The sequence below is a fragment of the Gekko japonicus genome, unplaced genomic scaffold, assembly GCF_001447785.1.
Source record: "Gekko japonicus isolate JY-2015 unplaced genomic scaffold, Gekko_japonicus_V1.1 scaffold5982, whole genome shotgun sequence".
Classification (NCBI taxonomy): Eukaryota; Metazoa; Chordata; class Lepidosauria; order Squamata; family Gekkonidae; genus Gekko; species Gekko japonicus.
The window spans coordinates 1632-15231 of record NW_015175551.1 but is presented as its reverse complement, the minus strand read 5'-3'; the positions used below and the strand labels follow the sequence as shown (position 1 = coordinate 15231).

Genomic DNA, 13600 nt, shown 5'->3' with positions numbered 1-13600 from the left:
CCATGTCGCCGCCGCTTCTCGATTCCTCGCTCGGCTGGAGCCCAATTTCGAGGGAGGGGTACCCCCCTGTCCTCCTACGGACAGGTACCCATTTACCTAATTGCCCCGAGGGGCTTTCGGACTGCTGGGTTGGCAGGAGCTGGGGCAAGGGTCGGGAGCTCACCCCGACCACGGTGGTATTTGAACTGCTGTTACAGCTGTTCGAGATGACTATTTCTACAGGCATTTAACTGCCTGTGCCACCGCTAGTTGTGCTATGTTTTTTTAAAGAATGTTGTAATTGTTTGCAGAGATTGTTTTCTGTAGAGCCTCCTGCCTGGTGGAATGGTTTGCCCGAGGAGGTCAGAATAGCTCCCCGCCCTCCTGACCTTCCACAAGCTATGCAAAACTGAACTGTTCAAGAGGCCTTTTCTGTGCAGGTAATAAGCCTGCGCAGTACAAAACGGTTTCAGAAGAAAAAGAAGAGATTGGGTTTCTACTCTGCCCTTCACTACCCGAAGGAGTCTCAGAGCGGCTTACAATCTCCTTTCCCTTCCCCTCCCCACAACGGACACCCTGTGAGGTAGGAGGCGCTGAGAGAGGTCTTTCGAGGACTGCTCTTGAGAGAACTTGCGATCGACCCAAGGTCACACCAGCAGCTGCATGTGAAGGAGTGGGGAATGAAACCTGGTTCTCCCAGATTAGAGTCCGCACTCCTAACCACTACACCAGACTGGCTCTCACAAATTTGCTTGGATATATGATTGGGACTTGTGGTCTTTACTACTGGATAAACATATGGAGCAGAGGTCCATTGGTGGCTATAAGCCACAAAGTATGGCTGGAACACTATGCCTGGGGTAGTGATGGGGTAGTGTTGGTGCTTGAAGGGCAACAGTGGGAGGGCTTCTGGAGTTCTGGCCCCGCTGGTGGACCTCCTGGTGGCACCTGGGTTTTGGCCACTGTGTGACACACAGTGTTAGACTGGATGGGCCATTGGCCTGATCCAACATGGCTCCTCTTATGTTCTCATATAGTGTATTTTAAGTAGGATCCTATTATGTCATTTCTGTACCGCTTAATGTGTCATGTGAGAGCCAGTTTGGTGTAGTGGTTAGGAGCGCGGACTCCAATCTGCAAGAACCAGGTTTGATTCCCCACTCCTCCACGTGCAGCTGCTGGTGTGACCTTGGGTCAGTCACAAGTTCTTTCAGAGCTGTTCTCTCACAGGCAGTTCTTGAAAGAGCTCTCTCAGCCGTGCCTACCTCACAGGGAGTCTGTTGTGGGGAGGGGAAGGGAAAGGAGATTGTAAGCTGCTCTGAGACTCCTTTGGGTAGTGAAGGGCGGGGTATAAATCCCACCTCTTTTCTTCTTATTATTCTATGCTTCAATTCTTTGTGGTGGTTCCAGATTTCTAACATCCTAGTTCCTTGTTTATTGAATGCCCCATTTTGTTTTTTGTATTGACTGTATAATCCAAGTCCATGTGGAGAAGGCAGACTATAAATAATGTAAGTAGGTAAAAAACAAATAAAATCTAGTCGTGGGCTTACTCAGTATGGGTACAGTGCCTCTTTGTTGTTGTATTGGGTGGGCATCCGGGATGTCGATATGGGAAAGGAGAGTTTTGTGGTATCAGTCCCATTCTTTTTTTTTCTCTTCAAAGTTTATTTATAGATTTTCCATTACAAAAAAGAAAATTTCATTTTGTACATTAATTTCCTTTCATGCTAAACAGTTCGGGGTTTCTTTCATCTTGAAGATGTATGCAGTCCAGTCAGGGGATCCTCTCCACACAAAGACGCTTGTTGCTGAATTTTTTCTTCGTTGCTGCTGGTTATAATCCACTTTTACAAATTAAAAACGAACGGATGGTCGTTTCTCGAGAACATGGCCGCCATGCTCTCTGTTACTCGCTTCAGCTTCGGAGCTTTTCCGGACACCTCCCCCGCCCTGCCAGTTGCGGGAAAGGGCCGAAAGGACGCCCCCTGCTCCAGCCCCCACCATCGGGAGGCTGGTCGAGCTCCCCCGAATCTCGGGGGGCTCAAATAAAGCGAAAACAGACCGGTTGGGGACGGAGCGCGTCTCGCTCCCCCCTTCTGTCGAAATGCCATACCGGAAGTCCCCTGGTGTGGCCTATTATGCTAATGAGTTCCTGCTGGGCGTGGCCAACTCGGGAGCCAGCCGGAACGCCGTTCCTGTGTGTTCCTGCCCAAAAATAGCCCTGCGAGTGAGTATTTAAAGGTGGTGGGTTTTTTCGAGCCACTTTGTTTTTTGTTGATGACTTTCCCCTGTTGAAGATGTAATGAAGTCGCTGTGCCTGGAAACAGTATGCTCGCGGTGCAGACCGAGGAGCATTTTTCTGAGAGTAAGTCTCATGAGATTTACTTCCAAGTAGACCTGTTTAGGATTGCTCCTTCGGTTCTTGAAGTAGTTCTTGCAGCGCCAGGATGGATAGTGTGACTGTGGAGACCTTGGGTCAAACCTCTGTCCGCATTAGGTGCATTTTTTTATAGGACTGTTGTGTTTGCAAAGGATGGAGGGGAGAGGAAGAACCACGCCTGCTATCATGACGAAGGGCCGGGTAAATATAAAATAAAACCGAAATGATATTATGGAGAATGCATTCCATAACCCAGATAGTTCAGGTTGTCAACCCTGATATATAGGGCTCTTTTTGTAGCAGGAACTCCTTTGCATATTAGGCCACACCCCCTAATGTAGCCAAGCCTCCAAGAGCTTACAGAGCTCTTCTTACAGGGGCTACTGTAAGCTCTTGGAGGATTGGCTACATTAGGGGTGTGTCGCTTAATATGCAAATGAGTACCTGCTACAATGCACATGGGTTAGTATTAATGATCGCATAAAAGGAGAGATCCTGCTCTCTCCTGTTTTTTCTTCTGGCTACTTTTTTTTTGGTAACAACTTTTTTTAAAAAAAGTTATACCTAGGTGGTATGGGGGAGAGAGGGAGAAGGTTTTTATTGTATTTAGCCATAGGCCGTTACAAACCACCAACAGAGAAGAATGCAATAAAACATAGAAAATTGTATAAGATAAAATACAGTCTAAAACCTTGTAAATCCATAAAACCGCGGTTATAAAGGTGGTATGGAAGCTTTTCTTTAAAAAAAACAAGTTTATGGTCCTTCATCTGTAGTACTTACTTGCAGGTGCCAGCGGGGATCACGTTTATACCCATTGTTATAAAGCTGGAAGTGAAGATTTTGGAGCAGAAGATGCCACTGTGCTAGACACTTGGGTTTTTGACCACGTTAAGGTGAATGAACATCTCTATTCCCCCCTCCCCCCAGTATTATATACTTTGAACATGGCAAATATATACCAGATTTTGAACAAAATGTACTTTTCGGGGCCACTTGGCAATTATATTCATACAGATGGGGGTCTGCGAGACTCATGGGGGGAATCCTATCTCCCCCCCCCTTTGCTGGCCCAATGCAGCTCCTGGGCTTTTCTGCAGCCTCCGCCAGCCCCTCTCTTGCACAGAGGATGCTGTTTTACTTCGGGTGAAATTTAACACACACCCCTATGTATTTATTTTTAAAGATTTTACATTTTTCTGCAAAATTGTTGGGGGGGGGGTCACCCAAGATTGCAGAAAAATCTGTTTAGTGCAAGTGTGGCCCCAGTCTGTGGATTTAGGTATCTGCAGATGGGGACCACACTTGGGAAATTGTATATAGATTCTCCTAGTTATGTTGGGCTCTACGTGCAGTCTCCCTCCGTATGGTGCGGGAGGTGTACATATCTGGCATTTATGGCAATGGTGCTCTAGGTGCCATGTGTATGGAAATGTATTTCCTCTCTCCTACCTCCTCAGGATTTCCTCAGCGTTCCCAGGTGCTTGCTCCTTTTGCCAGAGAAGTTAATAGGAGAAATTTGCTGCCCTCTAGTCAGGAGATAGGAGCTGCGGTGGCTCAAGTGGTTAAGATGCTGAACTGCAGGCTTGGAAGGTCAGTAGTTCAGCGGTTCGAGACCCGAGTGTGCCGCATGATGGAGTGAGCTCCCGTCTCTAGTTCCAGCTCCTGCCAACCTAGCAGTTCGGAAGCAAGAAATTGCAAGTAGATCAATAGGGACCACTTCGGTGGGAAGGTAACAGCGTTCTGTGCACCTTGGTGTTTAGTCATGCCGGCCACATGACCACGGAAACGTCTTCGGACAGCGCTGGCTCTTTGGCTTTGAAACGGAGATGAGCACCGCAACCCTAGAGTCGGATTCGACTGGCTTTCGAGCAAGGGAACCTAGTCAAGAGATGGTTAAGATGGGGGGGGGACAGTTTGCCCCCCTGTGTAGACACTGAGATGGGTCCCTGTTCCAGGCCTTGACAAGGTAGTGCCTAGACCTCAGTGACATCCTGTTAGTAACACTGCTAGTTTCTCTTCTTAAAATGAATAGAAGCAATCATTTACTAACCATTTAAAGTAATCGTCTCTTCTGTGTGCATGCCTGGCGACATGATTCTAAACAAAAGCATAATTTGGCATTTGTGTAGCAAATAGCATTCAGATTAACTTTTCTAAACACTTTTCTCCACATAGGATTTTTTCAGCTCTGCTAGAAACAATGAAACGCTATTTTCTAAGCTGCACGAGCAGAAAATTGTTTTCTTCCTGCATTTATTAGGGATTGACACAAACGGGCATGCTCATAGACCTCATTCAAGGTACGCTGTGTTAATTTTTATCGTTTGGGATGTAATCCAATTTGGGCGCAATCCAGCCACAGCTAAACAGTTTCGAGTTCCGCTGTTACCCATTGGAGAGATTTAAGGGTATACTTAATTCTCCCATTCAGATCAGTGAACTTCACAATGCGTTATTGTGATTGGATCAAACCCCTTTTGTTCTCAGGTTTCATTTAATATTTTTGGTTCAGCCATATTAACCCCCTTTGACAAATGTGTGTGTATCATACATCTATGCAGTAACGGGACTCGGAATCCTGACTCTTTTTGTAACGTTAGTTAACTTTCTCATCTTGGGTTTAATGACATCACAGCCCCTCGGAATGTAATTTCCAGTGTTCGCTTCAAACCTTTAATGGTACCCAAATGAAAAGCTGGGATCCAGTAATGTATGCTGGGGGAGAAACAGCGGGTTTCAAAAGTATCTTGTGAAATGCTCCCTCTAATGCTCCCGTGGAGTCTCGTGAGCAAAAATTCTACTTTGTGAGCTACTGATATTAAAGTTGTGAGCAAGGGCTCTTTTTGTAGCAGGAACTCCTTTGCATATTAAGCCACACACCCCTAATGTAGCCAATCCTACAAGAGCTTACAGAGCTCTTCTTACAGGGGCTACTGTAAGCTCTTGGAGGATTGGCTACGTCAAGGATGTGTGGCCTAATATGCAAAGGAGCTCCTGCTACAAAAAGAGCCCTGCGTACTGCATAAATTAATTTGCTCTGGAGCCATCCTTCCTGAGCGAAGACAAAAATGTGTGAGCCGGAGGCTAAAAAACTGTGAGCTAACTCACATTAACTTAGCTTAGAGGGAACACTGCTTGTGATCCAATGTAGCAGGGATGGAGGAAGGAATGGTTCCCGGGGTTAGCAAGGGAGCCCTGCTAAGTGAGGGCTAGCCCATTCCTACTTTGTAAAGAACCTTGTTGGGTTGCAGCCATAAATGCCGATTTAGTAGACCTAAGAACTCCAGTGGGGAGGGGGCGGAGTTGATTTGTTAAGATATATCCCGTGTTTAATAAAACTCTTAATGCAATGTGCAGAATTTTTGGGGACCAATTCAAAATGACAATTCCCAGTACCAGGGCATCAGAACAAACAAAACCTTCACCCACTTTGTTAGTTTGTTTGTTTACACTTGTTAGGCGGCCCTTCCCCACGAGCAGGGCTTACTGGACTTAAAACAGAATTAAAATTCAACAGCCACAATGGAACAGTATGATCCAAGATGGAGATAAATTTCCAATACCCGCTTGCCCCCTGGGTTAAGTAAAATGCAGAGCATTGGGGGTGGGGGTGGGATGTGAGAGCGCCAGGCCGTTGCTATCCTCAACCAAATGCCCGGCAGAACATCTCTGCCTTGCAAGCCCTACGGAATGGTAACAGATCTCGTAGGGCACGGATGTCCTCAGGCAGAGAGTTCCACCAGGGAGGGGCCAGGGCTGAAAAGGCCCTGGCCCTGGTTCAGGAGACCTGCCAAAGCAACAGACTTTTAATAAGCTCCTTGGAAGTGGGCCATGGAATGGCCTGGTAGGTCTTTCTTGGCGATGGTCTTCCATAACTCCAATGGTGCAGCTGAGAAGGTGCTATCCAGAATGTTAAAAAGGTCTCACTTGCGGAAAAGAACTTGGAGACCTGGGAGATCCAGTTGGAAGAAGGCCTATGGTCATTAGTTATCACACACTTAAAATGTGCCACAGCCTCTTTCAAGGAGCTACAGGATTGTAGTCTGAAGTTGATGAGTTCCTGCCTGTTTCTCAGAAAAGGCTGACGCTCAGCGCTTGGGATGAAATGAAATGCAATTTCTTCTAATGTATTAACAGTGTTATTTTATAATAGCTAATAACACATTCACATTGTTACATATTTTTTTCCTCCATAGGTACAGAAAACAGAAGTGGGTTGACGAAACTCCCCGGAGTCGGCTTCCGTTTCGTTCACAACTTCATCCGAACACACTGGTAGTTTCTCTGGAAAACCTACTGTTCATAGTGTCTTCCAATGATATTCCATGCCATAATTTCAAATACCAAAGTGCATCCTAATCCATTTTACTGGAGAATCTTGTCCCGGGCATACAAACAAATCAATTTGCCCGGGACAAAATTCTCCAGTAAAATGGATTAGGATGCACTTTAGTATTTGAAATGATGGCCTGGAATATCATTGGAAGACACTATGAACAGTAGGTTTTCAAGAGAAACTACCGCGGTGCTTCAGTGTGTTCGGATGAAGTTGTGAATGAAACGGAAGCCAACTCCGGGGAGGTTCGTCAACCCACTTCTGTTTTCTGTACCTGTGGAAGAAAAAAATATGAACCATATGGACGTGTTATTAGCTATTATAAAATAACATTGTTAATACATTAGAAGAAATTGCATTTCATTTCATCCCAAGCGCTGAGCGTCAGCCTGTATTCTGGTTTATTAGTTGTCTTGGGCTGTTACCATTTATATTTCTCAGAAAAGAGCAAGAGTCCAGTAGCACCTTAAAGACTTAACAAAATTTGTGGCAGGGTGTGAGCTTTCGTGAGTCACTGGTCACTTCTTCAGATACAAATGTGGAGAAGGGAGCCGTGACGCATGAAAGCTCCTCCCCTGCCACAAATTTTGTTAGTCTTTAGACGCTGAACTGCAGGCTGTGGAAGGTCAGTAGTTCAGCAGTTCGAGACCCGAGTGTGCCGCATGACGGAGTGAGCTCCCGTCTCTAGTTCCAGCTCCTGCCAACCTAGCAGTTCGAAAGCAAGAAATTGCAAGTAGATAAATAGGTACCACTTCGGTGGGAAGGGAACAGCGTTCCGTGCACCTTGGTGTTTAGTCATGCCGGCCACATGGCCACGGAAACGTCTTCGGACAGCGCTGGCTCTTCGGCTTGGAAACGGAGATGAGCACCGCAACCCTTGAGTCGGACTCGACTGGCTTTCGAGCAAGGGAACCTTTACCTTTAAGGTGCTCCTGGACTCTTGCTCTTTTCTACTGCTACGGACAGACTAACATGGCTACCCATCTTGATGTTTCTCAGGAGTTTATTTCTTTATGATTGTGTGAGTTCATGAAGGGAGGGGTATGCTGGCAGAAACCTATCAGTCACATTCTCAAAACGATATCTGTCTCTTGTCATTCGCTTAAGAAATCCTCTTTGAAAATAAATTGGATAGTGCCATAAATCCAGATTTCTAGTGTGATTTGTGAAGGGAGACAGTTGAAAGGCAAACCAGAAAGGAAAGCCTAACTCTCTTATTTATTTCTATTAACTGCATTCCCCCACGATCCCCCCCGAAATAACCTCTGCTTCTGTTACAATTCCACCAGGACATGATACTTCCCTTTCTTTTCTCCGCAGCGAGTACAAGGGTAACATCAGGAAGGTTGACGAAGGCGTAAAAGAAATTGTGTCGCTGGTTGAGGATTTTTATGGCAACGACGGCGACACCGTATTTGTCCTGACCTCGGACCACGGGATGACGGATTGGGGTGAGATTTTGCAGAACCCTGCAGTGACAGCCCTAATAGTTGTAGCAGCCTCAATAGTCCTGACTAGCATGAGCTGCTTAGAGCTTCGAAGCTAAGCAGGGTCCGTACGTGGATGGGAGACCACTGAGAAAGATGATGGTTGCTGTGCAGAGGAAGGCAGTGGCAAATCACTTCTGTTCAAAGCCCTATATGGCCAGGGGCCTGCATGTCTTCGAGCCCCTAGGAGCCCCAGAGAACTTTATCAACTTTATCTTGGCCCTGGCCCCTACCTGGTGGAATGAGGTACCATATGAGATCAGGGCCCTGTGGGGCCTTTTACAGTTCCACAGGGCCTGCAAGACGGAGCTCTTCCGCCAGGCTTTTAGTTGAGGGAGCGGGCGGCCACACTCTTATCAGGTCTTCCCTCCAGTGGATCAGATCTGTGTCATCATCTGGAACCCAAATTATACTAGACCTCATCTGTTGAGTCACTGGCTAGAAATACGGGAATCCGTAATAGTAATTTAATTGAAGAAGACGGGGACGGCAAAGGATGAGATGGTTAGACAGTGTCATAGATGCAACGAACATGAAATTGAGCAAACGTCAGAGGACGGCGGAAGACAGGAAGGCCTGGCGTGATCTGGTCCATGGGGTCGCGAAGAGTCAGACTCGACTGTGCGACTGAACAACAACAACAATTTAATTGATGTATTTTAATTGTTTTTAACTGCAGGGCTTTTTTTGTAGAAAAAGCCCAGCAGGAACTCATTAGCATAATAGGCCACATCCTGACACCATAGCTCATTAGCATATTAGGCTGCAGCCCCCTATTGCCAGAAGTGTGGTCATCCAGCCACACCCACCTTTTGCTTCTTATTCTGTTTACCTTGTTTGTTGTCAAAACCCAGGGCCTTTTTTTGTAGCAGGAACTCCTTTGCATGTTAGGCCACACACCCCTACTGTATCCAATCCTAATGAGTTCCTGCTGTTGGGTGTGGCCTATTATGCTAATGAGTTCCTGCTGGGTGTGGCCAACTCGGGAGCCAGCCAGAACTCCGTTCCTGTGCGTTCCTGCCCCAAAATAGCTCTGTCTGTATATTTTTTTAATGATGGAACCCACCCTGAGCCTGCTACGTTACAAATTACAAATCTAATAAAATAAATAAAATAATTTATTGCCATGAAAGCCCGACGAGCTGGAACTTCATGGGGTGGCTATAAGTTTGGTTGTGACTTGATGGCAATTAATTGTCATGTTAATATGGCACGTAATTATTATAGTTCCTGCTCTGCTGTCCCTGAGAGGTGGGAAAGGTAGCTGCCTCATCCAGGTCTTGTTCCATTTGAGACAAAAGCCACCTGCAGTGTGTTTATGATCATCCATTTGTATAGACGGAGCAGGTGTAAGCAGGGCTATTTTTGGACAGGAACGCACAGGAACGGAGTTCCGGCTGGCTCCCGAGTTGGCCACGCCCAGCAGGAACTCATTAGCATAACAGGCCACACCCAACAGCAGAAACTCATTAGGATTGGCTACATAACGGGTGTGTGGCCTAACATGCAAAGGAGTTCGTGCTACAAAAAGGCCCTGGGTTTTGACAACAAACAAGGTAAACAGAATAAGAAGGGGAAGGTGGGTGTGGCTGGATGACCACACTTCTGGTAACATGGGGGTGCGGCCTAATGTGCTAACAAGTTTCTGCTGTTGGGTGTGGCCTATTATGCTAATGAGTTCCTGCTGGGCTTTTTCTACAAAAAGAGCCCTGGGTGTAAGGAACACGGGATCAAGCACACAGGCAGTCCTACGCGGACCGCCGGTCACAAAACAGGAGCCCATGGAAGTGCCTCTCTCTGTCTGCAGCTCTTCCAGTTATCTCCACATTTAAGCCAAGAAGTGAGAGATTCCATCCAGCCTTCATTGTTCCGACAGGCCCACGGTAAGCCCGGGCAAATGTGTTTTTTAATCCTCCTCGTCCCCTGTAACGAGCCGACTGTTCCCAACTCCCTGAATGGGAGTGGGGGAGGCCTGTAGCTCAAAGTTGGCAGACACAGACTTTCCTCTTGTGCTGGATCGGCAGTCGCTAAACACGATCCTCCTCTTCATCCTGGTTAGCAATCTCGTGTGCTGATGAAAATTGATTGCTCAGTTTAATAACAAGCTGCCTGCTTGATTGAGTGGTGGCTCTTCTCTAAAGGATGAATGAGGATAGAATCCCATGGACAGATACCATGGAAGAGATCTGAATAGATAGAGGTTTATAAAATTGTACAGGGGGTGGAGAGAGTTAACAAAGAGAACTTTTTCTCACTCTCCTGAAATATTCGAACTCGTGGGCATCCAGTGAGGCCGACGGGCAGTAGGTTCAGGATGAACAACAGGAAATACTACTTTATACAGAGAGTGATTGAAATGTGGCATTTGCTGCCAGAGGATGTAGTGATGGCTACGGGAATAAACAGCTTTAAAAGGGCATTAGATAGTTCCATGGAGGATCAGTCTATCCAGGGGTCATTTCCTGCAGGAGCGCACAGGAGCGGAGCTCCGGCAATAAGGAGCCCAGGGGGCGGGCACATGCAACAAGCCCCGCCCCCTGCTCCCAGCAGCCCTCAGTCAGAGCAAGAAGCAGCCAGGTAAGTTGCAGAGCTCCCCATGGCCCCCCAGTCCAAAACAGTCCAGTGGCCCCTTTAAGACCAAGTTTTATTCAGGTACAAGCTCTCCCTCCTCTGCGAGGACAGATCTGCACTCCCCCCCCTAATAGCTAGCAACCCAAAACAGTCCAGTGGAGCCTGAGCGGTGGGTGTTGCCTTCTGACACACTTCCGGTGATGTCAGGGGGTGTGGCATGTGCTAATGAGTTGTGCTAATGAGCTTCTGCACCTCTTTTTCTACGAAATGACCCCTGAGTCTATCAATGGCTACGCCCAGATCTCAGACGCTAAGCAGGGTTGGTCCTGAAGCAGTGTGCGTCCTGGTTAGTATTTGGATGGGAGACCACCGAGGGATTTCAGAGTCGCTACGCAGAGGCAGGCCGTGGCCGACCACCCCTGAACATCTCTTGCCTTGGAAACCCTAGAGGGGTCGCCATAAGTCAGCCGCGGCTTGCCGGTGCTTTCCACCCCCACCTGTTCTGTGTCCTGGCGGTGAGGTGGAGACAGTTTGGAGGCAGCAAGATAATCAAGGTCTCTTGAGATATCAAGAGGCTTTCAGGTGGCTGAGGCTAGTAAATGTGAAGGGGAAGAAGGGTGGTGGGCAAGGTTATTATTGCACCAGGGTAGATATACATTCCCAGTAGTCATGTATGGCTGCGAGAGCTGGACTATAAGGAAGGCCGAGCGCCGAAGAATAGATTCTTTTGAACTATGGTGCTGGAGGAGACTCTTGAGAGTCCCTTGGACTGCAAGAAGAACAAATCAGTCAATCCTCAAAGAAATCAACCCTGACTGTTCCCTGGAAGGCCAGATAATGAAACTGAAGCTCAAATACTTTGGCCACCAAATGAGAAGGGAGCACTCACTGGAGAAGACCCTGATGCTGGGAAAGATTGAAGGTCAAAGAAGACGGGGACGGCAAAGGATGAGATGGTTGGACAGTGTCATAGATGCAACGAACATGAAATTGAGCCAACGTCAGAGGACGGCGGAAGACAGGAGGGCCTGGCGTGATCTGGTCCATGGGGCCGCGAAGTCGGACTCGACTGTGCGACTGAACAACAAAGATATTTGGGGAGAGGTGACATGGCTGGGAAATGTCCACCGAGATTTTGTAAGGAAGCAAAGTGCTTCACATTTCCCTTCCAGCTTTGCTTTGGGATTCTTCGGCAGGGAGCTAGAAGCGAATATAGATGTGTCAAGTTGCTATTTTGTACCCGTGCTTCCAGGAAGTCTGGACCAGGAGGGTGGTGATGGAAGGCCAGCTACTTATATTGAAGTAATTTTCAATTATTTCCCCCCCCCACCCGTGGGGCTAGGATCTCATGGGGCTGGTCACCCCTCAGAGACTTTGACACCCTTAGTCGCCTGGGGCGCAGGAATCCAATCTCCGCAGCAAGTCTCTTCCCAGCAATTCGAAGACAGTTTTTTAAAAGGTAAGTGGGATTCTGTGCGCGTGTCTTATGGATGACGTTTTTGCGTGTGTTTAATGTTCAAGTAGGAGCTGCGGTGGCTCAAGTGGTTAAGACGCTGAACTGCAGGCTGTGGAAGGTCGGTAGTTCAGCAGTTCGAGACCCGAGAGTGCCGCATGACGGAGTGAGCTCCCGTCTCTAGTTCCAGCTCCTGCCAACCTAGCAGTTCGAAAGCAAGACATTGCAAGTAGATAAATAGGTACCACTTCGGTGGGAAGGGAACAGCGTTCCATGCGCCTTGGTGTTTAGTCATGCCGGCCACATGACCACGGAAATGTCTTCGGACATCGCTGGCTCTTCGGCTTTGAAACGGAGATGAGCACTGCAACCCTAGAGTCGGAATCAACTGGCTTTCGAGCAAGGGAACTCTGAGCTAGCTCACACTAAATCAGCTTAGAGGGAACACTGCTCCGGAGCCCTCCTTCCTGAGCTAAGACAAAAATATGTTGGCCGTAGGCTAAAAAACTCTGAGCTAGCTCACACGAACTCAACTTAGAGGGAACACTGCTCCAGAGCCCTCCTTCCTGAGCTAAGACAAAATTGTGTGGGCCGGAGGCTAAAAAACTCTGAGCTAGCTCACACTAAATCAGCTTAGAGGGAACACTGGTTAGGGTTCGAGGTCCCAGGACAAGGTCTTTTAAAATGTTAATCGTTGGGTTGAGGCTTTATGTATCTGAAGTTGTGTTCTGCAGCTTTACTCGGAAGCTTGAGCTTTCAGTGTATAGTTTTGCTTTTATTGTTCCCCACTTTCTTAAAGCTGTTTGGAACGCCTTCGGAGTTCTCCCTAGATTTGTATACTAAAACTGGAACATGAATCTGTTAGTAGAAAGGGGATCATTATGTGCTTCAGGAAGTACTGGCAAGTCATTAAGTATCACATGAGTTATTTTCCCCAGGTCTGCTTATGTCCGTTACTTACGTTTCAGATTTTCTTCTCTTTTCTCTTATCCTGTTTATAGAGTGGAAACTGGAGACGTGGAAGCGGCAGGATGTCAACCAGGTACCTAGTTTATGGAGCTCGCTGCTTAATAACGTGCCTCTTTAATTTAAGCCACCTCTCAAGATGTATCGGGCTCCAGTTAATACCTGATGAAGCTTGTGAAAAACAACAGCTAGAGTCACATTTCAGGCTTGCTAGGCCAGGCCAATATGGATCGATGTAACGTTCCACATGAAGAGAGGGAGAAGAAGAGAAGGTTTTTATACTCTGCTTTTCTCTACCTTAAGGTAAGGTAAAGGTTTCCCTCGCTCTAAAGCCAGTCGAATCCGACTCTAGGGTGCGGTGCTCATCTCCGTTTCCAAGCTGAAGAGCCAGCGCTGTCCGAAGACGTTTCCGTGGTCATGTA

General features: G+C 47.3%; 1 protein-coding gene across 1 annotated transcript in view; it reads left to right on the top strand.

Moving 5' to 3' along the window:
• The window catches only part of LOC107122898 (GPI ethanolamine phosphate transferase 1-like), a gene marked incomplete at its 3' end in the record, with an annotated part of 26500 nt that extends 13246 nt beyond the window's left edge, over positions 1-13254 (top strand). The window contains exons 4-8 of the mRNA XM_015426037.1: positions 3152-3258; positions 4541-4665; positions 8022-8152; positions 12102-12218; positions 13214-13254. Coding sequence (XP_015281523.1) covers positions 3152-3258; positions 4541-4665; positions 8022-8152; positions 12102-12218; positions 13214-13254 — 521 coding nt within the window. The remainder of the gene's footprint in view (positions 1-3151; positions 3259-4540; positions 4666-8021; positions 8153-12101; positions 12219-13213) is intronic.
• Between the last annotated feature and the right edge of the window lie 346 nt (positions 13255-13600).